Source organism: Acomys russatus, chromosome 12, assembly GCF_903995435.1.
Source record: "Acomys russatus chromosome 12, mAcoRus1.1, whole genome shotgun sequence".
Taxonomy (NCBI): domain Eukaryota; kingdom Metazoa; phylum Chordata; class Mammalia; order Rodentia; family Muridae; genus Acomys; species Acomys russatus.
The window spans coordinates 52,088,613-52,115,681 of NC_067148.1; the positions used below are offsets into that span (position 1 = coordinate 52,088,613).

At 42.6% G+C, this 27,069-nt stretch overlaps 1 protein-coding gene across 1 annotated transcript in view; it reads right to left on the bottom strand.

Moving 5' to 3' along the window:
* Positions 1-25,522, bottom strand: part of Fbxl17 (F-box and leucine rich repeat protein 17) — a 432,200-nt gene extending 406,678 nt beyond the window's left edge. Inside the window, exons 1-3 of the mRNA XM_051154429.1 lie at positions 24,486-25,522; positions 13,165-13,287; positions 10,114-10,371 (exon numbers count right to left, since the gene is read on the bottom strand). Of these exons, the coding sequence (XP_051010386.1) occupies positions 10,114-10,371; positions 13,165-13,287; positions 24,486-25,484 (1,380 nt within the window). The 5' untranslated portion in view covers positions 25,485-25,522. The remainder of the gene's footprint in view (positions 1-10,113; positions 10,372-13,164; positions 13,288-24,485) is intronic.
* Positions 25,523-27,069: the final 1,547 nt, after the last annotated feature.

Below are 27,069 nucleotides of genomic sequence, written 5' to 3' on the forward strand. Positions count from 1 at the left end.
TAGAAATAAAACTTTCATTATTATTCATCATGGTCATTAATATCAGCAGTCAAATCAAATGTAATTAATTCATCAAAAGAGGGGGTATATTTCTAGAACTTACACATAAGAAAGCCAAATCCAAACCAACATTTAGAACTCTGAATTGGTACAAATGTGTCTAAAAGAAGATAAAAACAGGGCTATTCAAAGCAGGCTAAGTATTACTTTAACCTGCAGACACCCTCCCCATTACTTTCTACGTGGACCAAGCTCCTGGTGCACAATGGCAGAAGACTGGCATTCTCTGGCTAGAGTAAAGCCCAGGGCTCGGGTATTTGGGAGTGGAGGACAGAGTTTAGATTCTGGCACTACGAGCAGAGACACCTTGCTGATAAATCTGAGATCATGTGATGTAGCACTGAAGGAACTTTTGGAAATCTATTAAGTGTTCCAAACTGAAAGGGACACGTAAATCATCACATGCTCCCACAATCCCAGCTATAAAGCAGGCTCTCCAGGCTTCCAGGAAAAGTCAGTCATACAAAGGAGTGGATTAAGAATGCCTCAAACTTCTTAACAATGCTAAAAGAAAGGCCCAGAGAAATACCAGCGAATCCTGAATGACTGTTTTTCTAGAATAAAAATATACACTCAAGACTTTAATTAAGCCTGATGGTACAATCAGAGGATTTAGGTCGTTGTTGTTGCTGCTGCTGTTTTCCAGATACTTAAGTTCTCAAAATAATAATAATTAATAATAATAATAATAATAACAACAACAACTACTACTACTACTACTACTACTTTGGCCATGAACTTTTAGTAAGGATGCTACTTAAGCATATACTCTATAAAACATGAGGTGATATCAAGGCAAGAAGACATAACAACCAGGTATGAGGAACCAACATCAAGATGAAAAGACCCATGAGTTATGCTGGCATCATATTAAGATGACATATTGATGAAACAGCCCAGCTACATGAGAAGAGTCCAGGTTAAAGTCGTCAGAGGATCCTAGCCAAGCTGAAGAAGGCGCCTCTAGTCAGCAGCAGCACATCAATGCACTCAGGCAACGGGGAAGCCATTGAGCTCCAGTACTGAGTGCTGAACATAAAACTAAGGAAGGAAAATTACAATCAAAGCAAAATGTTATGGAGATAAGAATGTAGCACCTGGCCATAAACTGTGAATAGCTAATACTCATTTAACAGAAGTCAGTCACAGGATGAAATGATAAAAGCCAGTGAAAGTTGAGTGACAGAGCTGAATTCTCATCCTCTGGGGAAAGGAAGCGGCCATCTACCTGAAATGCATTAACTATAAAAAGCAAATAAGCAAATTAACAAGGTAGAGAAGGTGTTTCCGCCCTCTGGAGGAAGTCCAAGCACTCTACTTCCTGGTGTGTACACTGATCACTCTCTATCTAATAAAGGAGACATGTTCATTTCACCTCTACACACTTTCTCTTAGGTACAAACTGCCCCCAAGAAACAAGCAGGCTTGACTCCGCTGACTGGGGCTCCTCCGCTGGCCTGTGCTAACCAGCTATGTCTAAGGCAGATGGCTGAAGGCGGGAGTCACATTAACAAGCCCACTTAGCTCTGGTAGAGGCGATGTCCTCTACTTAAAAGTTTCAAAGTAATAAATTTGGTGTGTTTTACTGTTTCTCTATTTCATTCTCAATCTACTTAGAGAGCAACAAAGGGCAGACCTGCCTGTAACCTCAGTATTTAGTGCACCCAGGAAGAACAAGTAAAATGGCTCACATCTGAAGGAGTGGCTAGGGCCTTGATGGGGTCTTAAACATCAGTGTGTGGTGACAAATCGGTGAGACTTAAGGCTAAGACTCAAATAGAGCAGGAACCTTGTTGGCATAAGGTTATTGTATAATTCAAATGCTGATTTCTGTACCTCCAGTATCTGGTTGCAAACCTTGCTCTGAGGATTTCCTGTCTTTATGTTGTATAAATTCTGCTCCCCAATTGTCCCCATGAAATGTCAATAAAGCAACTTACAGCCAATCGATGAGCAGGGGAGAGAGTAGGGCTGGACTTCCTGCCATCAAGGGAGGAGGAGTTAAGAGAGTAAGTAGGGCAGGCATTCGGCAGGGGACTCAGCCCCAGGCAGCCGTGCAGGAGACATGAACAAGATTCACCTGGAGCAAACGAACTCAAAGGCAACTGATTTCGGGGTTTTGGCAAAGATGAGAGTCAAGATAACGTGGAGGGTCAAGAACAGACTTAAAATGCTCAATATTGTGTTGTAAAGTTTTATAAACAACTATAAAAGAGTCTCAATTACTTGTGTTTTATAAAAATAACTCCAACAGAATTTGGAGGCAGGAGCTCATGCATAGGCCATGGAGGGTGCTGCTTTCTTACTTGCTCAAGACTTGCTCAGCCTGCATTCTTACAGAAGCCAGAAGCACCAGCCAGGGGTGTCCCCACCCACCACAGGCTGGACCCTCCCCCACTGATCACTAATTGAGAAAATGTCATACAGTCTTACCTACTTTCAGTCCAATCTTCTGGAAGCATTTTCTTAAGTGAGGTTTCCTCCTCTCAGATGACTACAGGTTGTGTCAAAGTGACATAAAGTTAGCCAGTGCAACCCCTAAATAAAGCTTCATCTAGACCATCCAGGAAAACTGGGGGTTCCGCCATAATGTGCATAAACAGTTAAGAGTATGAGAGAGAAAGCTGATCACCCAGCAGTCACTATAGCTATTAATGAAATCATTTCTGCTTTCTAGTCTTCTGGGTCCCAAGAGCGTAAGAAATGAAGCAAACGAAGAGTCAGCATTCCTCTTGTCCATGAGAGAAACAAGGGCGCAGAACAATGTTTTCGTTGAGGAAGGCTTGTCACTTATGATAAGTAAGCCACTGAGGAGTATCAGAGGACAGCACGCACGTGTGGAAGCAGGGCATCTCTGCACATTCCTCACATTTTTGCTAGGAATATAACATTTCATTCTTGGGTTTTTTTTTTAAAAAGTCTTTTTAAAATGTACATAGGGGCCTAGGGACCAAACAGATGGCTCAGGTAAGGTATGTACAACTGGACCTCGTCACCCAAGTTTGATCTCTGAGACCCACATGGTTGGTGGGAGCTCAAAGAGCAACACCCCCACAAGGTGTCCTCCAACATCTACATACATGCTATTATGCACAGACATAGACAGATGATAGATAGATAGATAAATAGATAGATAGATAGATAATTAAATTTATATGTGCATATAATATCCATAAAAATTCAAGCTTATGAATTTTTCAATTAATTTTAAAAAGACTTTAAGTAGAAAAAAACTGTATCTTGAGAATTTTAAGTTGAGAAAAAGAAAAATTACTTCCAAGCAGTAATTCATAAATCCAAGAGGAAAACATCACAATTATTAACTAAGAAAAAACTACAATAACTTCAAACAGCACGAAGTTCACTTTAAGAAGTTACCAGGAATAAAGTGGGGAATAAACAAGGAAAAGGTGGCAAAATACAGCAAGATGTCATAATAATCAATAGTATACAACTAACCATAAAGTGTCAGAATGTGTTCAGCAAAAGCTACAGGAGAAAATGAATGAATCCATTGTGGTGGTTAGGGTTATTAATATCTTCCTGCCCCAAATTAACAGATCTTCCAGAGAAGACAAAACAAAAACAAAGAAACAGTAAGGGTGTAAGCTGAACTAAATTAAACTACACAATCAATTGAGTAAGTAAAATGGATTATCTACAGATCACCTCACTCATCAGGACAAGGATACAGATTCTTAGAACGTTCTCTCAATCACAAAAGCAAAGTTAGCAAAGCTAAACAGATAGATAGATCCATAGATCTATAGATAGATAGATAGACAGACAGACAGACAGATGGTAGATGGGCAGATGATAGATGATAGATAGATGGTAGATGGGCAGATGATAGATAGATAGATAGATAGATAGATAGATAGATAGACAGACAGTAGATGGGCAGATGATAGATAGATAGATAGACAGACAGACAGACAGACAGATGGTAGATGGGCAGATGATAGATATGAAGGATAAAAAGATAGCAATTACAGTGTTGTGAGATCACAATACAATTAAAAATTAGTAACAGAAACATCACTAAAATTTCCAAATATTTTCAAATTAAGCAATGTATCTTTAAATAACACATGGGAGAAAAAAATGGAAGAAAAGAGGAAGAAGAGAGGGATAAAGGGAGGGAGAGAGGGAGGGAAGGAGCAGGTAGGCAGGCAGAAAGGCCAAGCCTCAAAAATTCCTTAAAAATATTCTCAACTATATGAAAGCACAAGATATCAAATTTAACAGAATGAATCAAAAGCCATTTGTAGTTTAGATGCTATTGTAAAATATAGTTTGGATTCTATATTGGGCAGCTGTTCATTACCAGCATGAAAAATTACAACTCAGTGTTTGTAATCCTGGTGCTCCACTAAAATATTTATTAATTTTTTTATTTTTAAATGTTTTCTATAAACAAAAATATGTCACCTGCACATTGAAGCGGCTTTATTTCTTTGTTTTCATTTAAATGCATTTTACGTGTAGGACTATATGCTTAGACCCCTGGAATAAATCACGCTTGCTCAAACATTAGCCTTCTCATTTGTCTGATGAATTCTACTAAAACCTTGTTAAGAACTGGTACAAACTCATTAAAGAGATTTTTCGTTGTTTTTTGATTGGGTGGTTAATTATAGTTACAAATAAGTTGCCCTGAGCTTTCTGGAAGAATCTAAAAAGGTTAGTGTTAATTCTTTAAATGTTAAATTTTTCCAGTAAAGGTGGATTGAATCTTTCACCAGAGAGTTTTTTTTTTTAAATAATTCAATCTCCTCGTTTACTTTAAACCTATAAATTTTCTAATTCTTAAGTCAGTTTTGTAGTCTCATTCCTAGATGTCGCGCATCTCTGACTGTCTAATTTGCTGGCTGAGTTACTCTTATTTCCACGCACCGTACTTATGTGTCAGTGCCTCAGCAGCAATGTCAACTTTTACTCGGAATTTGGTGATTTGAGTCTTTTCCTCCCCTCCACAACCCCCATCAACAAACTTAAAAGTTTGATGGCTTACTTGAAAGAATGTGTTTTGGTTTTGCTTTAACAGTCTTCTGTTCTTAGTTTTAGGAGTGATTATTTTTTATTTTCTTCCTTCTGTTAGCCTTGGGGTGAGATTCCGCTCCATTCTTAAGTGCCTTGAGATCCACACTGAGGTAGGTGCCCACTGTTTCGGAGGCCTACCACTGTGAACTATACACTGTAAGACTATAAATTACCCTCGTAGAAAAACACACACTGACTCTCATACATTTTGCTATGCAGTGCTTTACTTTTACTCATGCCAAGTAAATTCCTCTGGATTTCTTCTAGGAGCCACTGGTTATTATGAGTAGACTGCTCAACTTCCAAGATATTTGAGAACTTAACAACTTTTCTGTTTGGTGTCCAGGTTTCTTCCATCACAGTCAGGGAAACTACTTTTGTATAATGTCAGTATTTTCAAGTTGTTTAAAAGACAAGTCTGTTTATGAGAAATGTCCACACATACATGAAGATAAGTATTCTTCCATTTACTTACACAATTTTTGTATTCCTTTAGTTTTTGGGAAATTTTTTTTTCAGCTCTTTGAGTACACTTTGAAAAACAAACTGATTTTACATGTTGATCTCAGAAGTCCACTGCTTAGGTCTCCTCATGGGGGATTCTGTACATGTAAAGTCTGCTAGTGTACCACACTTTTTATTCTTGCATGCCTGTGACTTTAGTCCAAAACTGGTTATGACAAAAGCTGGAGAGCTGGCTCTGTGGTTAAGATCAGCTGCTACTCTTGTAGAGCACTGAGGTTCAGACATCAGCGCTCACATCCAGGGGCTCACAACCACCTGCAAATCCAGCTCCAGGGGATCCGAAGCCCTCTTCCGGTCTCCACAAACTCCGTTACACATGTGATACATGTATATCCACTCAGACATACACATACACACATGAAATAAAAATAAGTGAGTAAATTAGGTAGAATATTACAATGTGGTGACTTGGGAGATTGGACTCTCCTCCAGACCCTGGGATCTACTGTTTTGGCAGCCAAGATATTGAAATAGATTTCCATAAATAACCAAAAGGATAAAAGCAAAACAAATTTACACACGCTCTCTGCCCGGCCTTTGCAGCCTGGCTCTGTGCTTGGCTACCGCCTTGCATTCTTCTCACTGTGCCTCAATTTTACTTTCTGTTTGGACTAAGCCACAGTTCAGCATGTCTTCATTTCGGCTGGCTGCTCCTTTCATGTTCTCATTTGGGGAGGGGAGGGTACTTATGAGACAGGCTTTGCGCATGGACGTAGAAGACAACCAGTGATGCAAACTGATGTCTCTATGGTCTCCTTAACATGTGTTCTGACCTGGGTGCACATGACTTCCCAAACCCTCCTGTGTACAATGATGCTCTGACTGTCCTAATTTCAGAGAGGATACCAAAATCCTCTCCCTGAGACATTTTATCCTAGGCCTCAGGAAGGCAGCCGTATGATTCCTCATGTGTTGTACACATCAACTACTAGATTTTTTTTCTACCTTAAAAGGTTTTCAATCTATGTCTACTACTTTTCCATCATAAAAATGTTAGTAATATATATACATGATGCCTGCATTACCCCTTAAGGTCCCTCCCAATAGTTTATACACACACACACACACACACACAGAGAGAGAGAGAGAGAATAACTTACAAGTAAGATCTGCATTACTCACTCTGGGACAAAGGACCTGAGTCCCACACTGGGTATGCAGCTGCTATCTTTAGGACTATTGCCAACCTAGGAAGAGACTGGAGGAAAATTTGGTTTCTTTGTTTGTTTGTTTTAAAGCCACAATGTTGTATTTCTTGTTGGTTTATTTCACTTTTTGTTTGCCTGGCTTTGTTTTGATGTAGCCATGGCTGGCTTGGTACTCACTTTGTAGACCAGGCCAGCCTCTACCTCCAATGTGCGGTTTCTTGACCATCTCTCCACGCCTGCTAGGCCCTTTGTTTCCAGCAGATCTGGCATCTCTGGCTCCTTTTCAACGTTCTAGAGCTTTTGAGCTACCTGTTCAAAGGTTTTTCTCATGGACTGGAGTTTGTTGTTTGTTTGTGTGGACAGGGCTGGAGAATTAAGTCAGGGCCTACGTAGCCTCAGCAAGCATTCTACCACTGAGCCTAAATATTTTTTGAAAACTAAAAAACTCATAACACAGCTAGATTGAAATTTACTGATGATTTAATTTTAATAACCATTTTAATATGGAAAAAATCTGCAATGGCTTATTTTCAGAAACATCTGAGTTCCATGACTTAAACTGAGTTGTGACTGTTACATAAAATAGTAACAATGGACATAATTTCTTAAACTTGCTCTGATGAGTTGACCATTAACCATTACTTACTTGAATACAAATACTAGTTGCTAAAATGTTAAGAAAACTGAAAAAGCTATTATCCTTAATTAAGTTGCTCTTTCCCCAGATTCACTATAGGACAAGTATGACAGACATAAAGTATGCTGGTGTTTCCACTGGTAAGAAATACAGCACGATTTTATGTAGATATAAATGTCAATATTCAAAAGATATTTTGTAATAAGATAATGTTTGGTCAGAATAGCCTGACTTGTGCTGGCAAGATGACTCAGTGGGTAAAGGCGCTTGCTGCCAAGCCTGGTGGCCTGGATTCAGTCTGGAACCCGCACAAGAGAAGAGAAAAAGCTGACCCCTGCAAATAGTCCTCTGATATCCACCTGTGCACCATGGTGTGTATACACAAATACATAGTTATTTACAAGGAAGGACGGCAGCTAGATGGCCCAGTGGGTACAGGCACCAGCCACCGAGCCTGACTATCTGAGTTTAAACCCAGGAGCCCACCTGGTAGGAGAGAACTAATTACGCCAAGGTGTCCTCTAACCTCCACATGTATACTGTGGCGTGTGAGCACATGCTATACACACACACACACACACACACACACACACACACAATGAAGAAAGAAAAAAATTTTAAACAGCCAAACTTTTAAGGACATCACTGTAGTCTGAGAAACAATAGTAAGCAGAATTCAATACTTTCAATATTATAGTCTTCATCTGTTAGATCTTTAAATTGAAATGCTTTAAGTAAGTGTTTTGTAAATAATAATAATAAATAACAACAACAATGAAAACTCAAAACACACATGCATCCTGTGTTTGCTAAAGCCAGTCAAAATTGTGGCACTTGTGAAGGAAAGACATTTCAAAGGTATTATCAATAAAATGCATGTATACATTTCTCAAACATGTATCAGTTTTATTGTCAGAAGGAATGGGGAAATGAGTCAACAAAATCAACAATAAACTGCTTAGTTACTGAGTTCAAGGAAAAAAAGTAACCATAGGAAATTGTTAATCATGAATAGCTCACCATAGATGCAGTGGTTTACTAAAACCATAATATACTCCACAACACAATTTATTAAATATCAGGAGGTTATAAAATAAGTTCACTAGGTGGGTCAAGGGCAACATTTATTTAACACAGTAATATAGAATTAAATAGGAAATATAAATGTACATTGCACACAATGTATACATAAAACCCAACAATACCCATAACACCATTCTGTCATTCAGAGCGATCTAACCTAAGAGCGCACCTTTGGCCACGCCCTGCTGCAGAGCCGTTAAGGAGGGTGGACTGGTGGCCTGCACTACAATGAGAATGCTTCACACTGAGGACAACATCAGCTATGGAGCGAGCGTCCAGACAGCTGTCCTATTTCTATTAGAACACTGCACTGTATAAAGCTGCTTCATAATTCAAAAACCATAAAAACCTAAAACAAATACTGAAATAAGTTAACAAGCTCTCAAAAACTCACATAATAGAGATTTACATAATCAGTTTTGCAGTTGCTGTTTGTAATATCTGATTGTCACAACATATTCTGTCCCTTAAAAAACTTGCTTATTTCCCTTTATTTTAACCATACTATGATTTTATTCTTTTTTACAAATATTACTTAGACCTCCCCCCACTAGTCTGCTATGTGCCGGCTACTGCATTACATGACACTTAAACATGTAAAAATAATTCACCTGTTAAAACACTGACTTTTAAAAAATGTTTAACTGTGAAATATGAAATGCTGAAAAAAACCCATCATAATAAATAAAATTACGCTACATCCATAAAAATATATGTTTCTCCAGAAAAAAATAATTTAATTGATTTCAAGAATGCTATAAAATGTTTTACGTATACAAAGAAGAAAGGAATCAGGGACTATTAAAACAAGGAAAAGTGCTGCCTGTCAGCAGGCCTGGGCAGCAGCACAGGCTCATTACAGGCTGGTGGCATCCTTGACAAGCACAGGCAGCAGGCTCTGTCTAAGAGAGTCTTCCCCAAGTTCTCCTCACACTCCACTCTCAACACAGTCAAATATAATGCTTCAGTTTAGGGAGCTTCCTTCCTGAACGAGAAAGCCACTCTGTCAGGAAATATCAAGTGCTATTCCAAAAGGAAGAACACCAAAAAGGATGTGTATTATTGAGCTGATCTCATTCCAATTATTACACCAAATATAGGTTAATTGATGTTTTTTCCTTATTTTATGCTCTTCAATTTGAACTTCCATTTGTGTCTTAAAACAACATTTTAAACTCTGTCTAAAACACACCATCTGATAACATGAAAGGGAAATTAAAAGTTAACTTTTAAAAACTTATTCTGAAAAAAATAAAACTAAAAACTTATTCTGACCCAAACTGAGTACTTTAACTCAAAGCACATTCTGGTATACACCAAGTTAAAAAATAATAATTAAATTTTTTTAAAAAGAGAAATTTTTAAATTTAAAAAGAAGCTATAAAAATGGCTGGTCACAAAATTAGGCACTTACTGTAAAACACAGCAAAATTAATGTATCTGACCATCACCACAGCCCTCGAGCTTATTAGCCTAAGCAAGTAACTCATTATGACTTAGAAAAGATGGCTCACTTCAGTCTCTCGTACTTATTTTTAATGTAACAATCTTGCAAAATGTTGCTGTACAAGTTTTGTCATTAGTGTGTGCAGTCGCTCCGTAAATGCCATTGTTTACCTGTTTGAGTCCTTCATCAGTGAGCTTGTCCTGGTTGCCTACGTGGACCTTCTGCAGTGCAGGGCAGTGGGAGGCCACCGCAATGATGGAGGTGTCGGAAAGCTGTTTGCACCTGTAGGCTGTGTACCTAAGAAGTCCAGGACACTTAAACGCTAGAACACACACACCAGTGTCAGACATACTGCGACAATCAGAAATGTTGATTTCAATTATATTCTGACTTCTGGATGCAATTTTTTCCAATAATTCATCAGTAACCTATGAGAGAAAATGATATAATAAATTAAACTTTGCTAAAAGTACAAAACTATTTTGTATTAGTTAATTTCTACCAATAAGTAACAAATGTCTTAACACATGAAAAACACAATTAAAAGAAAAGCTTTCAAACAAGAACTGTGCTATAATAAAATAAATGTGTGCCTTTTCTTTGTTCCCGGGCTCTGGTATACATTTCCTCACACCCCTGGGACTTTCCTATGTTGTCTTAAGCAGCCCCGTGCCCTCCCTGGACGTGAGGTGAACGGAAGTGGCTCCTGGACAGCTTCAGGAGGAAGCTTGGTTACTAAAGACTAAACAGGTAGCGCTAGTGTCCAGTGAGGACTGCTCCCCAGGCATGCGAGAGGTCCTGGTTCAAACTCCAGTAAGAAAAACAAACACAAACCAATACACACCAGTCAACAGGTGACCAGAGAGCAGAGCTGAGGAGAGGAAGAAAACGCCTGCTGGAGATGGGGTTTCAAGCGCTCCTCAGCAAAAGGTTACTACACAGCCCTGAAGCACTGAAGGCTCAATACCATCCCTGTCTTGCCTTTTGACTTTTCCACATGGATGTTTCCGGTTGTATCCCTAATTACACCAGAAAATATGAATCTCTTCAGAGTTGATACAATGGGTGCAGCTGTTTATCAAGCCGAGGTGAAAACTGGACCAGAACGTGCAGCTGCTTGATGACGGATTCCTAAGATTTGCAAATGGCATCTGAGGTGGAGGCAGGGTGTTGAGACCTTAGCCCACGGGGTCTACACTAGCTCCTGAGCACACGGTTTATGGAGAACTGGTTGTCAGTGCAGAACAAGCTCCGTGTACTTAGTACTGGAAGTAGTGTCAGGGAACAAGAATATACATGCTACTTTGCATTAAACCTTCAAGCTCGCCAAAAGCTACAAACAAATCTACATTGAAATTTAAAATGTGTTACAACTAAGCAAATATTACATATAAATCAGTATGATGCAGGCCTTGGATTTTGGTATGGTTTGGTGTGTTTTGGAGGTTGGTTTGGTTTGGTTTTTGGTGCTAAGAACTGATCACCAAGCCTCGCATAGACCCCTGAACCGTAATCCCAGCCTGTGAACTGACCTTTCACACTTGGTATTAGGTGACAGCTCAGTATGAAACTACAAGCTTTGCCACTCCCAGAGGACTACCTCCACAGTGAGGAATACATAACTGTTGCCGAGCAACAGGGCAGAGCCTACAGAGACGTCTGTCAGGAAATTAGTCAGAAGTTCAATGCTAAATACAAGTAAACTTACAGTTCATCTGGCAAAAAAAGTCACATGGCCACCTGAAGTTAAAATAATAAAATACCAGCCACACATGTTCCCAGCCCAATCACCACATTTCAAAACAGAAATCAGAGTTAATGTCCATGCGGGGGGGGGGGGGAACCCAAGGAAAAAAAATGCAGATAAAGCTTAAAATGCAAAGAGGGAAACTAACTGTTGAGTGCCTGAGGAGTGAGAGCCACAAATGGAGCCACCTCTGTGTGAAGGGAGCAGGGAAGCTGTAACTTCAGGCTTTTATTTTCTCCTCTCCAGGCTTGACCAGCAGGGGAGGAAAGCTCTCAGGCAGAGCTGAGAGGAAACAGCTAGGCCCACAGGAGGCAGAGGCCTCTCTCCCCCTGCCTTACCTTCCTTCACCCCATGCCTGCTGTACATCTAGTTCAGGAACCCAAGTCAGTAACTAAGTACCTCTGTAGATATTTTAGCCACTTGTTAACGAGGAGGCAAGACAAAAAAGCTTACGCATGAATGTTGAGGAACTTGCTTAATCTATTTTAAAAAGTGAGGTTCACAAACAAACTACCAGTGGTGTGTCAGCTTGCTTGGACCAGCTCACAAAAGCGTGCTATGTGCACATCTTTGTAATTTGCACATGGTAACATGACAGGTAGCTTGAAATAAGCCTGATGGGGTTATTCATACCCTAATAATTAGAAAATGTTATAAATTTGCTTTTTAAAGAACACCTGTCATCAAATACTTCCCAATGCACCAATGGTAACATATCATAAGGGATTTGGAGCAGTTTAAGATTCCAATAACATCATGTTTTTATTGGGTGTTTTCATCTCTCTCTAATGCTAAATACCAAGTACCCTATAAAGAATGAGCCTAGAAAGTCTAATAAACTGCCTGCAACCACACTATAAATCCCATCTTTTTTCCTAATCTGTGTCACCAGATCTGACTGATTCAACAACTGGGAAATAGGAAACTACCAAAAAAAAAAAAAAAAAAAAAAAAAAGTTTATTTCAAAAGAGCTATGTTAGCCCAGTTTCCTTCCACTTCTTTACTCATCACACAGGAAATGACAGCATCTCGTCCCAGAGGTGCAGAGAGGTGGGTGGACTCTGGTGTCTGAAGCCTCAGGACAGCCCATCGCACAGGGCAGGTGCACGTGGGCCAGAACTCTCTACTGTTAAACTCTTAGGATTTAACCTCCCTAAAGGAAAAGGCTCATGGTTTGAAATGATGATGATAAACGGAGATACAAAAAGGTCTAAGAAAGAGAGAAGAAGAGATTCAAAAGTACCGGTCTATATTAGCAACTATGTTTTTCACCATGGAACTTAGCTCTCACTTGAACATCTATACACACCAAATATGCAGCTGTGTGTGTGCACTTGTGTGCTCGTAGGGGCATCAGAAATTTTAGAAAGTTACATTTTTAAATTGTAGGTTACAATCATTTGAAAAGAGAATAAAGATTTTTCTTCAACCGAGTGGCTCAAATAAGGAATTTAACAGAACTCAACGCCGTACCTGCTGACGACTACTGAGGTCCAGCTGCTTCCAGAACTGGAAGTCCAAGCAAAGGTCACGCCAGTACTTGCAAACCAACGACGCAGACAGGCAGCGTTCATCCAGGGACAAATTGGAAAATATCTGTGAATTACAAAAGGAATCACGTATCTGCTAAATGTTTTCAAAGGTATAGCATTATGACAAGCTTAATGGCTTAAGGCAAAAATTGTATTAAATACAAGTGGACACAATCCAAAAACTCAGTCAGAGACCGTCCTACCGAGAAAGAAGTCTGGTGACATAGGACACGAACAGCAAGTGGCACTACCTTTTAGGTAGTGAGAGGAAGGGAGAAAACAGGATGATAATAAGGTGTTTGTACCCTTCTGCTTCCTTATAGTGAAAAACAATTACAAGGACAAGACAAAAACAAAGGGAAAATGCTTACACTTATGGAACAAGAAAAAAGACTAAGGCGGGAAGGGGTGTAGGAGAGTCCTCGGAGGCTTTTGCCTCACTTGGGAGCATATGAACTCTTGGATACAACTGAAGCTGAAGCAGAAGTAAACTGTAAGAGATGTGCTGTGCCTCGTGGTGCCCATTGCTAGACTCATAACCCCTGCCTAATGCCAAGATACGCATCTAATGCTGACCATCCCAGAAAACATCTGCCTGAGATTCCAGAAGGCCGAAGTCAGGAAACACAAGGAATATATAATAGTTTTAATCTAGAAAAAATTAAGCAGAAACAACTACCAGTGCAAATCCTGACCTGAATCCTGGGACAGATTAGAAAAGAACATTAGTGAAGAAACTGATCAAATCAAAATAGAGCATAATCTGTAATTACTAGTAATACACCAATGCTAGTGCCATAGCTTTGGCAAATGTACTTCAAGGGTGTAAATGAATAAGGTTAAGGAAAACAAACTGGGTGCAGTTTAGATTTTTAGATTTTTTTATAAATTGAAAATCAGTCAGTATCAATATATGTTATACATCTTTTTTAAAGATTTATTTATTCATTTTATGTATCAGAGGGCATCAGATCCTATTATAGATGGTTGTGAGCCACCATGTGGTTGCTGGGAATTGAACTCAGGACCTCCGGAAGAGCAGCCAGTGCTCTCAACCTCTCAGCCATCTCTCCAGCCCCCTTATGTAATACATCTTAAATACTGCAGTAAAAATGAGCTATTCCAAAGTGAAAACCTACTTTAAAAGAACTTAAACTTTTATCATGAGAGATCTGTTGGGAGACAGGGTTAAGGCCCAGGCAGATCTCTGAAGATATGGAGACATATCAACAAATAATAACGGTAGGTATGCTGAGATACTGAACCAAACCAATCATAAGGCAATCAGATAAAACTGGACGCCAAATACATGTTATATGATATAAAGGAATTGATATTTTTATTATCTTTATATTTATCCTAGTGCTTATGAAAAATTATAGCTAAAATATGCTTTTATATTCCTCACTGGAATTGTTTTACATGTTAAAGGGCTAAAACAGGAAAAGCAGAACACTGTCCAAGCGTGATGGACAGCATCTAAAGGGTTTGTTTTACTATTTTCTACTTTGGCTCATACCACAAAATTTTCCATAAAAGTAATTGAAAGTTTTAGAGAAAACAGAGTTTTAGCACAATTACCTTATCTTTAAGTACATAATCTCTTTGTGCCCCAATTTCCTCATTCTTAAAATGGGAATACTCTAACATCTAACAAGGTGATTATGAGACTCAGAAAGCACAGGCCCCGTTTCTACGGTGTTGTCTGACACACACTGGGAAGTACATAAATCACTTGTGTCACAGTCCTGCCTTAAAATAACTGACCTCTACACAGCCAGGAGTTGTATGTCCCCAAGCTAGACTACTACATTTAAACCTTGAGCCTGGGGAAATCACAGGCAATGCGTGTTTCACAAACGGTGCAATGGAAACCACACAGAAATGTGGCTCCGCACTGCTTACAACCTACTGGCAAACTCTGAGTTCCTTCTATCTGCCTTGGCTGTATATCAAAATATAGTCCGTACTGGGTTTTATTTCCCTCAATTCACAATATTTCCAATATTCCTGTGATGTTTTCCTTCATGAATGGTTATTCAGAACCATGAGATTGTTGGCAAAAACTCGACAGCATAGTGGGAGCAGCTGCCACAACAGGCTACAAATTAATAATGAGTAGAGCACAGAGGCAATCAGAAACAGGAAGAATGGCCAGAAATTGAATGAGTTTCTGCTTGCTCTGTTGGTCCCTGCCTGCGCCTTGTATTCTCCTGCTTGGAAATGAAAGTAGCATCTGTGTAGACCTGCACAGCAGACACAACAAACACTGAAGGAAAAGACAGGAAAATGTGGCTGCTTTTCTTTCTCTTCTCCTTTATCCCTACTGCTCAGTCACCGCTACTGCCTGCGTGGCAGGGCTGCAACATGACAGCTACCCAGCCTTAAATCTCCAAAAGGGACATGTTTGTAGCCGAAACACCAGAGAGGACAGCTCTGTGGCCCAAAGAGTTTGAGTCCTGTGAAGTCATCATTTAAAAGAAAAATCATCATGAATGCAATCCCAGTCACACAAAACTACACAGCAGCTCAGATCTACATCTCTGGCACAAACTCCATCTTTCAAACCACAAAAGAGAAGTACGTTTTATTGGCACACAGCCTTGTACACACAGTTTTGTTTTGTTTTGTTTTGTTTGAAAGGCTGTGTGCCAATAAAACTTTATAAAAACCTGGCAGGATATTTGCCTTGCCCCAGGCTAAGTTCATGAAACCCACTTTATAACACACATGCACTGACAGCTATAAAGTCTTTCGATTCTGCTTTAGCTGTGTCCCATAATGTTTCCCTATTGGGTTTCATTCCCTTTAATTCACAGTATTTCCAATATTCCTGTGATGTCTTCCCTGATGAGTGGTTATCCAGAAGCAGGAAACTGTTAGCAAAAATGATAGAAAGTTGAATCCAAAGGTCTATTACCTAACAGAAACTGACAATACTGTCAACATCAATTCCTTTAAGATTCTATAAACTAGTAAGTGGTTCATATTAGCCAAGGAAAAAAAAGGCAGCCACATTTCAGCATTAAGGCAATCTCTGTCACAGAACTACTGAGTGACTCACCTAAGCAGAAGCCTCGGGGCTACACATAACATGGAGCAGTGATCTCAAGAACCAGTGACCTGGAGAACTAGTTTGGAATTGTCAATCACAAAACTGACAAGCAACAATGTATCCTAAAGAGAGAAAATCTAATTCTCAGAACTGCCATGCTGGAATACTCACATTGCCAAGTTTAAATGTAACACACACTCAAACATGCTCTGATAAAATGCCTATGTATAAATGAGAGGACAAGAAGGCCCACTGACAAGGAAAAGCTCTTTGAAACTGCACATGAAGCAGCCTAGGACAGTGGACTTCCTAGACAAGCACAGTGAATCAACAGTTAAGGTCCATCCAAAGAGCTTGAGGAAACCACGAACAGAGAACTGAAGGAGAGCTTGGCATCAGTGGTAGAACACTGGCCTGGTATATGCGAAGTCCAGGGTTCAATTCTCAGCCCAGAGAGAACAGAAAATAAAGAACTAAAGTTAACAAAACAAAACAGAGATGTCTCATCAAACAAGAATGTTACTACCAAGTAGAAATTACAGAAGCAGAAGGAAACTCTGGGACTGACTTACACCACAACTGAAATGAAAATGACATCATACATATGGACAGACAAGAGCAGGACAGAGCTACAGACAAAGGAGCCTCTGCATTGTCACTTCCTACTTAGTTTCAAAACCATTGAGGATGACCTCAAAATTGTTACAAATAAAACTGTCTTCACAGTAGTCAGAAATAGAAATTTAACCATTTAGAGCCTACTGCTTGCTTTGTAGGTTCTGTGACACCTGCTGCCTGCTGATATCACAGGACTTCACAGATATAACTAAAGACTTCAGAGACACTACACTGAAAAGTAGACTAACACACACCCATCTTAAATTCTTGTATTAATTTTGGAAGAACAGAACACTTTCTAACTCATTCTATGAGGCCAGCATTACTGTGTTATTAAAGTCAAACCAAAAACAAAACAAAATTTACAAGAAAAATGTATAAAGTCCATCATAAATGTAGGTGAAAGAATTTTTTAATTAACAAGCTAGGGTTCTAGAGAAGTAGGTCAACAGTTAAGAGCTGGTGTTCATCTGGTGGATCCAGGTTCAATTCCCAACACCTACCTGGCAGCTCATAACCATGCACATAGAACTCCATCTCCAGGACCTCAGAGAGTTCCAGCATGCATGTGGTATAGACATGCATACAGAAAAAACCACCCATACACATAAAATAAACAAATAAAAACTAAATCCAGCAACATAGTAAAAAGATCATGTGGACCATGGACAAATGAGATTTATTCTAAACAGAGTAAGAATGGGCCAACTGTGAAGAAACAAAAACATAAACAAACCAACATAAAAAACCATGTAACACACCAGACCAGTAAGACCAAAGTTTAAAAAAATATTTGTCCTAAGTGATGCAAGAAAAGACATTTATCCATACCATACCATTTCTTGACTAAAACATTCTACAACCTAGAAATGAGAGTACACTTTCAACTTAAAAAATGAACTCCACATCACTCCCCCACCTATAAACAGAAGTCCACTAGAGTCATAGATTTTTTTTTTCCCCAGAGATCAGGAACAAGGCAAGGATGTACATTATCATGGCCTTTATAACATCCCACTGGAGCTTTTGGCCAGGCCGAAAGAGTCAAGAAAAAGAAGCAAAGCTATCTTTGGTGGAAGGGGATAAAACACACAGCTGCTGCTCTTCCGGAGGACCAGGGCTCAGTTCCCAGCTTCCTTTTGCTAACCTGCACAGGTACCTGCACAGGTGCACACACACAGACACATAAATAAAACAGATGCTTTTTTAAAAGTTCTCTAATCACAGTTGCCATGATGTTATAGACAATGAATCATAAAAATAAACAAAAATAAGTTTTTGGAAAATAAGCAAATACTTTCAATAGTAGTAAGTATTCTAAACAATTTCTATTTATAGTAGCATCACAAAAGTAAGTTTTTATAACATCTCTTGCATTACTAAGATTTCTTACCAGTTGAGTCAATGTGCCAATATTCCCTTCCAGTTATCTGAACATTTCCTTTCATTCTTTTACTTATTTACATCATTTTATTTTACTCACTGTTTACAATAATCCTTTTGGAGTCATTTAGAGCCCGTTTCTGCTAACTGCTTTCCTTCTCAGTGTGACTCACACTCTTTATACTTTCTCCAGATCTCAAAACTGTTTCAAACTAGATATTTCAGGTTACAGGGTAACAATTACAGAATCAGACTCTTCTGGGCCTTTTTATTTTTAACTTGCTTATCCTTTCTGGAATCTCTGTTCACTACAGTGCAAGCGTCTGTGCCACTGGTGTCCTCCGTGTCCTTGAGCTCTGCTTCCTGGGAAACTGCTGTGTCTGAACAGTGGTTTCACTGTCCTGGAAAGTTTGTCCAGAACTCTCGCCTGCTCCTTAACCTGAGTATGGACTACAAAGGGGATATACAAGGCCCAGCCAGTGTCATCTTTTATTTTGTATTTGAGATAGGGTCTTGATCATGTTGGCCTCCAATCTGTGATCCTCTGGCCTCTGCCCCCAAGTGCTACAATTGCTGGGATAATTAGCTTAACCAATTCCTCAATCGACCTTAACCATTCCTTCCTGCCAGCACCCCCCCTCCCCCCTCCCTCCCCTCCCCTCTCTTCTCCTCTCCTCCCCTCCTCCTCCTCCTCCTCCTCCTCCTCCTCCTCCTCCTCCTTCTCTCTCTCTCTCTCTCTCTCTCTCTCTCTCTCTCTCTCTCTCTCTCTCTCTTTCTCTCTCTCTCTCTCTGTCACACACACACATTTCACACTGAACCAGGACGTGTGGAGAGATTGCCCCTGCCTGCTTCCCTTCCACAGGCTACCTGTTCCACTGCTGGCTCCTTTCCCACTCCTCCCAGTTGGCACCTCATCTTCAGGCCAGCGTTATGTGTTTCCCTTTATTTCCCCTACCAAGTCCTCTGCTTTTAGTTGGCAATGGGGCTTTTACTTATTGTCCCAAACTGAGTTAGATCTCTGGGGAGGTCACACCAGGAGCATCATCCTAGAGGCTACAGAATTCCACTATTCATACTTGACTTTTTAAACAAGAGTTTCCTAAGAATAAACTCATCAAGGTATGTCTTTTATTTAATTCTAGAGCCAAATAGTTGGGACAGTTTTGATGTCTTTGGAAACATTCACTAAACTTGTCATGCAGCCATAGTCCCTCTCATGGCTCCAAGCGATGTGGGTATTTTTATACTCATCCTGTTTACTTTATAGATGAAAAAAATACAGATTTAGGGAGACTAAGTCATTTGTGTAACTTTTTAAAGAGCTGGATATTTTGTTCTCACATTTCATTTATTTGTGTGTACATTTGTTGTACGTATATGCACATAAGGGTATGTATGCGCACATGCATATTTTGTGCAGTCTTGTATAAGAGCATGTGTGTATGTGCACAATGTGTGTACATACACACAAAACTGTGCACTATCACAGAAGTATTTGTGTATCTATGAGTGTCTACATGAGTATGTGCATGCATGCACAAGTGTGTGTGTGTGTGTGTGTGTGTGTGTGAGATAGAGAGAGAGAGAGACAGAGACAGAGACAGAGAGACAGAGAGAGAGAACTCTTCTACCGTAAGACTAACTTTCTCTGCATGCTCACAGCACCAAGCAGCACCTAGCTGAAACACGGCTGACCAGTACTTCTTGTTTTCTCTCTCGTAAAAGTAAATGGCAGTTTTGATCCACACATCACTAGCTAAATCCACATGGATGTAGGTTAATTATGCTTATCAATGTGAAAAAGGATTTGTCAGGTGGGTGATGCACATGAAGAAGGAGATCTGGGAAGGCTGAGCAACTTCTTTAGAATCTATTATGCTAATCCGAAGTGTTTCTTAATCACCCTTCCTCTCCCATCTTTGACATAACCTGAAGCTGGAAGGCTCAACAAAGACTTCTGGTGACCACTATCACAGTTTTCGCTAGAAAACACAAATGACAGAATTCTTAAGTAAACAAACTACCCTTTTTGGTAGCCTAACTTAAGACCATTGAGCACACTTCCGAAAGGAAATATGCAGACCTGCCTTCCTAAAGCCTTCTACCAGGCTTTCCACCAGAGCAAACTTCTCTCATGAAACTGCCTTTTTCACTAAAGCAGCCCGTTTGTAATAAATCTACCAAACTAAAGATTTCCTATCTACCCACATGTCAGAGGGAAAGGACTGTAGTGAAGCCTTGTAATGGTTTTGACAGACAAGCTCCCGCTCACTATCTTTTGGAAAGCAGCAGCCTTGCTAACCCAGGGCAAGATAGCAATCTAAACATAAAGCACATGACATCTCTATTTCAAGGTAACCATTCATGCAAACAGAAAATATGTGAGGAAAGCTGTTGCACAATGTTTCCATCCTATAAAAATAGTTGTGATTTCAGAATTGCTTAAGGCTGTAAAGGCAACAAGTAGCAAGCAAAATCTGAGGCTAGTTTATTTGATCCAAACCAATCCAGTAGCCAAAAACCTCATATAACAGGTTTAGTTACTTAAGAAAAATGTTATTCCCAGAGCTGACGAGCCATTCCCTGCTCCTCAAATGTCTTATAAAGACCTACCAGCGCCCCACACCAGTCATAAACCAGCCTTTGATGCAATGGTTTACAAGTTGTCTGGAGTAAGCAAACATCTTACCCCCACTCAGAAATAACTTTCATATACTCCCTGAGAGAGTAGTCAAGTCCTTCTAACAGTATATACACAAGATGTCTACAGCTGGGACCCAGCCCAGGGTCTGCCACTCACTAACGTCTCTAGGAGTGACACGCTTCTTCTCTATTTCTGTATGGATTAAGGGGTAGGAGTGACTAGAGAGTCTCAACAATTATCTCCTGTTAAGTTACATAATTACAACATCAAGTAATGCTTACTATTTCAAGATATAAGTTGCTGCATTTTAGAACAGTACTAATTGCTACCAAAGGCTCCTAAACTGCCAAACATACATTCTTCAACCCAAAATTCCACTTCCTTGATACCTATCCTTGAAATTATTACATGTGTATAAACATCTGTATACACTGGTCTAGTAGCAAAAGTAAAACTAGAAACTCCTCTTAATAGAAGGCAATATAATGCTATGGGATACTAAGCAGTATTTTTTAAATGAAGGAAACTATATGCTACATGGCGGGGGAAGACTCCAAACCCACATTAGCCACAAAACTTAGAGCATGTGGACACTTTGATGCCATGGGCACAGGGGAGGGAGAGGGGGGTCAGTACACACAGCCCCTTCTGCCATGATGGAAATGTCCTATACAGCACCGTCCAGAAGAGCAGGCACCAAGGACAAATGACTATGGATTCCTGAAATCTGGCTCTTCTTACTGAAAAGCTGAGTTTTAAGTTTTATTTAACCGTTATAAATGTTAAGTACATACAACTAATGGCTAACATACTGCAAGGTACAGATCGAGGAAAATAATTTCAATTGCTAACAGTGGTTATTCTACCTCTGGAGATGAAACGGCAGGATAGGTTTGAAGCAAAGCAAACCCTTTGTTGGCAATGTAAGACACTTCAAGGAGAAGAGAACTTAGCATTACATTAAGTAAACCAGAGATCAGCCTCGTTTATACTGAGCCAGAATCCCCCTTGAAGCAGCATGGTGTCTTTGCACTACTTTGAAGAAACTGGATTAAGTATAGTGGCTTTTCCTAAAAAACTAAAATAAAATAAAATCTTCCTTTAAGTTGGACTTCCTTCCTAACCTCTTCCCCTGCCTTCCATTTCTTTTTAAGGGTTTGCAGAGGGGGAGAAAGAGCAAGAGAAGCAGGAGCAGCAGCAACACAGCCATCTCCCATCAGCCTGGAGGTTACATTAGAAGTATTTTCAATGTGAGTGATGAGTCTGTGCTCTAGGTAACGGGAGAAAAAGAGTTGTCATAGCATCCTAAGTTTCTTCCCCAAGCCAAACACCCACCGTCCTTACCAGAGACAGACCGCTTCCATCGCCCAAAGCCCTAACATGACTCAGACTTCAGGTTGAACACAACCCTCTCTTACCGCGACTCACACCTCCCAGAATCTCAACCTGATCAGTCACTCACTTATTCAGTAATTCAGAACTACCACGGTGTACTTAGGGGAGAACCCAGAGCAACAAGCAAGATAAGTGTATTCTCCAACCCACTGCTTCAGAAGTTCTCCACTGAGAAATCCTCCAATTCATCCGAGTCTGACTCTCTTCACATGGAACACCACTACAACCAGAGACGCCAACTGAGAATCTTTATTCACGCTTTTAGCACAAAGAATAGGAATCTGTACACCATGCCCAGATACTCCAACACAGCAAGCAAGTCCTCAATGTCTCTTGGACCAAGTTTTCAACAATTCTTGACAAAACACACACACACATACACACACAGTAGGTAATTTACCCTTAACCCTTTAGGGTTTCCTTTATCTTGTGCACCTGTCATCCCAGTACTAAGACGCTGAAGGAAGAGAAGCCAAGACTTTGGAGGACAGCCTGAGCTACACAGTGACTGCTACAGTAAATCAAGGAAGATAATAATGTTCTTTTCTTCATGATATAAGGGCTTAGGTAAAATGAGAAAAGTCTATAGCTTGTCTCACTTTGTTTCTACACTCTAATCAAATAAGAAGACAGCAATGAAACTTCTATACCAAAAGTTTGATACTTTATTTATCCAGCTCATCCAGAGACTTAAATGACTTGAGAAGGTTCCCTCTGCACTAAAACGCACCCCATGAACACACCCAGTAAGTACTCCTCCAAAAAATACACCTGCATAATAATTAAACCATTGCAACAGGACTCAACGAAGTGGAAAACTTGCCCGCTCTTTCGCTGTATTGTTCACAAGAACACCAATGTCACAGTGGAACAGAGCCAAACAGAAGCATAAATATAAAAAGTCTAATCAAATAAGGTACTGATGGAAAGTAACAATTGTAGGTCTTAACAGTTACCTCAGTAACAATAAAAGTAGCCAAATTCTTCTGAAGGTTATTTCTGGCTAAGCTTATTTAAACATCATCCATACTGAAAAACCAAGGTCATACTTATTATCTCCAGAAAGAGATGTGCTAACAGACAGAAAACAAAGGGGAAAAGAATAACAATACAAATTCTATCATAAACTTTGTCCTTAGCACTGGCAAAACTGGAACTCTCACTTGGTAATTCAGAGTGACACAAAGTTCCTACCAGGCACTTCAACTCTTCTTCATTCACCCAACACCAAGGGAGAAAGAAAAAAAGACTTCTGACTTGTGGTAATCAATGTTTGTACATAAAGGTGAAGATGTGGGGAGGAAAAACAACATAAACAACAGGGTGTTTGGGCTTGTTTTGTTGTTTCAAGTCAAGCTGGGCAAAACACTTTCCCTCAAGACCCAATTTTGCCCTTTAGTTTACCGCTGTGACCTTGAACAAATCCTTCAACTACTCCAAGCCCATCTAGACTGTTAGCTCCACAAGAGAAAAAACTCCTCTTCCAGGCTCACCAATGTAAGTCATCTGTCCCAAAACACTGACAAGTCAGCTTCTTTTTGCATGCAATACGTATTAACAGGACTTATCTCACAGCAACAACTGCAAAAATATCGTGTGTGTGTGCATATGTGTGTATATGTGTGTGTATATGTATATATGTGTATATGTGTGTGTGTGTGTGTGTGTGTGTGTGTGTGTGTGTATATGTGTGTGTGTGTATGTATGTATATCCCGGGCACAGTAACTGGTCACAGTAAATGCTTAATAGAAGTTATTGCCACTAACTAGCAGCTATCAAACTTAAAAACTTTCAAACACCGGCACATAAAGTCGTTACACACTATATACGAATTGCTCCAGAATGCGTGTATATTCCACAGTTTCTCCATGGTGGGGGAGGGGGTAGGAGAGGCTGCTAATGCACTCTATGAGCCCCGAGTTGCAGATAACAGACCTAAGCTACTACATGGCATTCAGCAGCCTCCAAGTTTTTCTATTTCAAAAGCAGTCTGAAAGCTCAGGCCCCACTGGCTTCCCAGTCTCCCCTTCCGGCGTCCCCCGGCTGTCAGGGAACCCCCCCTCCTCCGCAAACAGGGGGAGGAGAGAACGAGGCTCGCAGGCGGGGGCCGGGTTGGGGAGGATGGGGGGGAAGCGAGCATCCCCTGCGCCTCTCGCCCAGACCCACCTTAAGCAGGATGGACGGCGGCAGTTGGTTGATGTCAGGGATTTCGGGGGGCGGCTCCCTGTGACAGTCGCAGGGGTTTTCGGGGGGCTGCTGACAGTCCGCGTCGCCACTTTCAGGCTGCTGCTGGGAGGACGAGGGGGCGGTGCCCCCAGCTCGGACTGCATCCCCCGCGGCCTCGATGGGGGCGCACTCGGAGGCGGGAGAGGCGGGCGCGGGGCAGAGCGGCGGCGGGGGCTGCTCCGGGGCCTGGCAGCAGCCAGCGTCGGGCGGCCGCGGCGGCGAGGCACCTCCCCCCGCGGGCCCTCCCCCGCCGCCGCCGCCCCCGCCGCAGCCCCCGCCGCCGCCGCAGCGGGGCTGCTTGCAGGGGGTGCAGGCGGGGACCCCGGCCCCCTTCCGCTTGCAAACCATCTCGAGGACCGCGGGGGGCTCGGCCTGCGGCCCCCGGAAGAGCTGCACGGCGGCCGGCGGTCCCAGGAAGCTCACCGGCCCCACGCTGGCCAGGAAGAGGCTCCGGCCCTGCTGCTCCCAGGCGGCGGCCGCGGCCAGCCCCAGCTCCTTGCAGCAGGACGCGGGCGACGAGGCCGACGCAGTGGCAGTGGCGGCGGCAGCGGCAGCGGCAGCCGAGGACAGCAGGAAGCGGCGGGCGGCGGCGGCGCAGTCCTCGGCGGCCAGGGCCGCGTAGCGCCGCGCCAGGAGCTGCGAGGAGACGGCGGCGTAGGCCCCGTCCCGCGGCGGTGGCGGCGGCGACGGCGAGAGCGGCGACTCCTCCTCTAGGCCGGCGGGGGCGGGCGCGCCGGGGCTATGCACGATGAAGCAGAGCATGCAGGGCCCACGGAAGAAGCAGTCCCGGCTCCGGGGCGCCACGGGCTGCGGGGACGCCTTGGCCGGAGTCCGGCGGGGCAGCCTGAGGAGCGGGCGCCGGCGGCGGCACCAGCTGCAGCAGCGAGGCCTCTTCTGGCTCGGGCGGTTACGCGGCTCCTTCGAGAGAAGGTGGCCCATATAGAAGGCCCCGCGGAGGGCGACCGGGACGGGGCGGGAGGGAGGCCCGAGGGGCGGGCTCCGGCGGGCGGCGGGGCAGGCCGCTGGCTGGGTCGCCCGCGCTGCGCACCGGGCACACGCGACGGCGGGGGCGGGCGTCAGCTGCTGGCCGCCACGGGTGCCCGACGCGGGCTACATGCTTTGCCCCGGGAGCCGGGAGAACGAGGGGCGCGAGCTGTGGGGATGCGAGGGAGCGAGCGAGCGAGTGTGCCGGCTAGGGCCGGCCGGTTCCGGCAGTCAGCGCCGCGGCGGGGGCGACGCCGGCCCCGCTCGGACCATTTTAACTGCGGCTCGGCCGGCGGCGCGCGCGCCCGCGACACGACTCGCCGCCGCCGCCGCTGCAGGAGCGCGCCGCCCGCTCCGGGAGGGGGCGGAGCCGGCCCGCGGGGGCGCGCGGAGGCTCACCCGGGGCGAGCTCAGCGGGGAGAAGCCTCGGGGACGCGCGCCGAGGTTGCCGGGAAGCCTCGGGGCGCACGCCCCTCTCCGGAGAAGGGCGGAGACGCTTCCGAGCCAGCCGTGTGACGTCCGTTTCCACAGCCCTGCCTTGACGTCTGGAGGTGTAAGTTCAAGAGCTGCCATTGGCCAGGCGCGGCTTGGCTCCTTCCCCCTCACTTCCCACCCCACCTTCAGCCCTGGCCCTGAGGCCAGTTGGGAAACCAAGACCCAGTAATGCAGGAGAGGCCAGAAGGAATGATAGGTTCTACGCCCTTGGGTGATGGGCGACAGTCCCGTAAGGACCAGGTAGCTATGCTACAACACTGATAGCACTCATTTCTCTAGGTACCTGTTGCGTACTGCTGCCTTCGCATACAATTGCAAGATGGAAGCAAGTATCTTAGTGCCTACACACACTGGAAGGTAGTCTCTCAAACCCGAGGAGTAATCCAGCATTCCAGGCTTCAAGTTAAGTGTTACTGCTGTTGACACCTTGGAAATCCAGTCTGTCCACACTTAAGTGTGTGAATGCGGTGCCCACATGACAGACTTAGGTGGCCAAGGTGGGAAAGTAAGCTTGGAAGATCATCCTTTAGACGTTTCGAATTACTGTGTAACAGGCTGGTTGGTACTGAGAGGTTGGCTCTCACAAGGCACAAGGTAGGAAAGGCTGTCTTAGTCTCTTTTCTGCTGCTGAACCAGTACTGCAGGCTAATTAATTTATAAACAGTCTTTTATCTGACTCTTGGTTCTGGAGGCCTTGGGAAGTGGAGTAACATGCAGTGTCAGCTAAGCGGCAGGGCAAGAGAGCAGTGGAGACAGTCCGTAGTTGTTTTTTATCAGGAGAGCATTCTGTGCGAGCAATCCTTCTTTCTCCCCCACCAAGCTGAACTCCAGTGACCTTATCGCCTCTTAAAGGGCCCATCTCAGTAATGGTGCATAGATACAGTTGTGGTGGCAAATTTCAACCTGAGTTTTGGAGGAAACTTTGAAACCATGGTATCAATTCTAAAGCAGAGCGATGGAAGTGGAGGGGACTTTAGGAGTGGTGTACTCACGATGGCTGGAGGAAAGGGGACAGCAGTTGGAAAGAAATGGGGTACATTTGTTT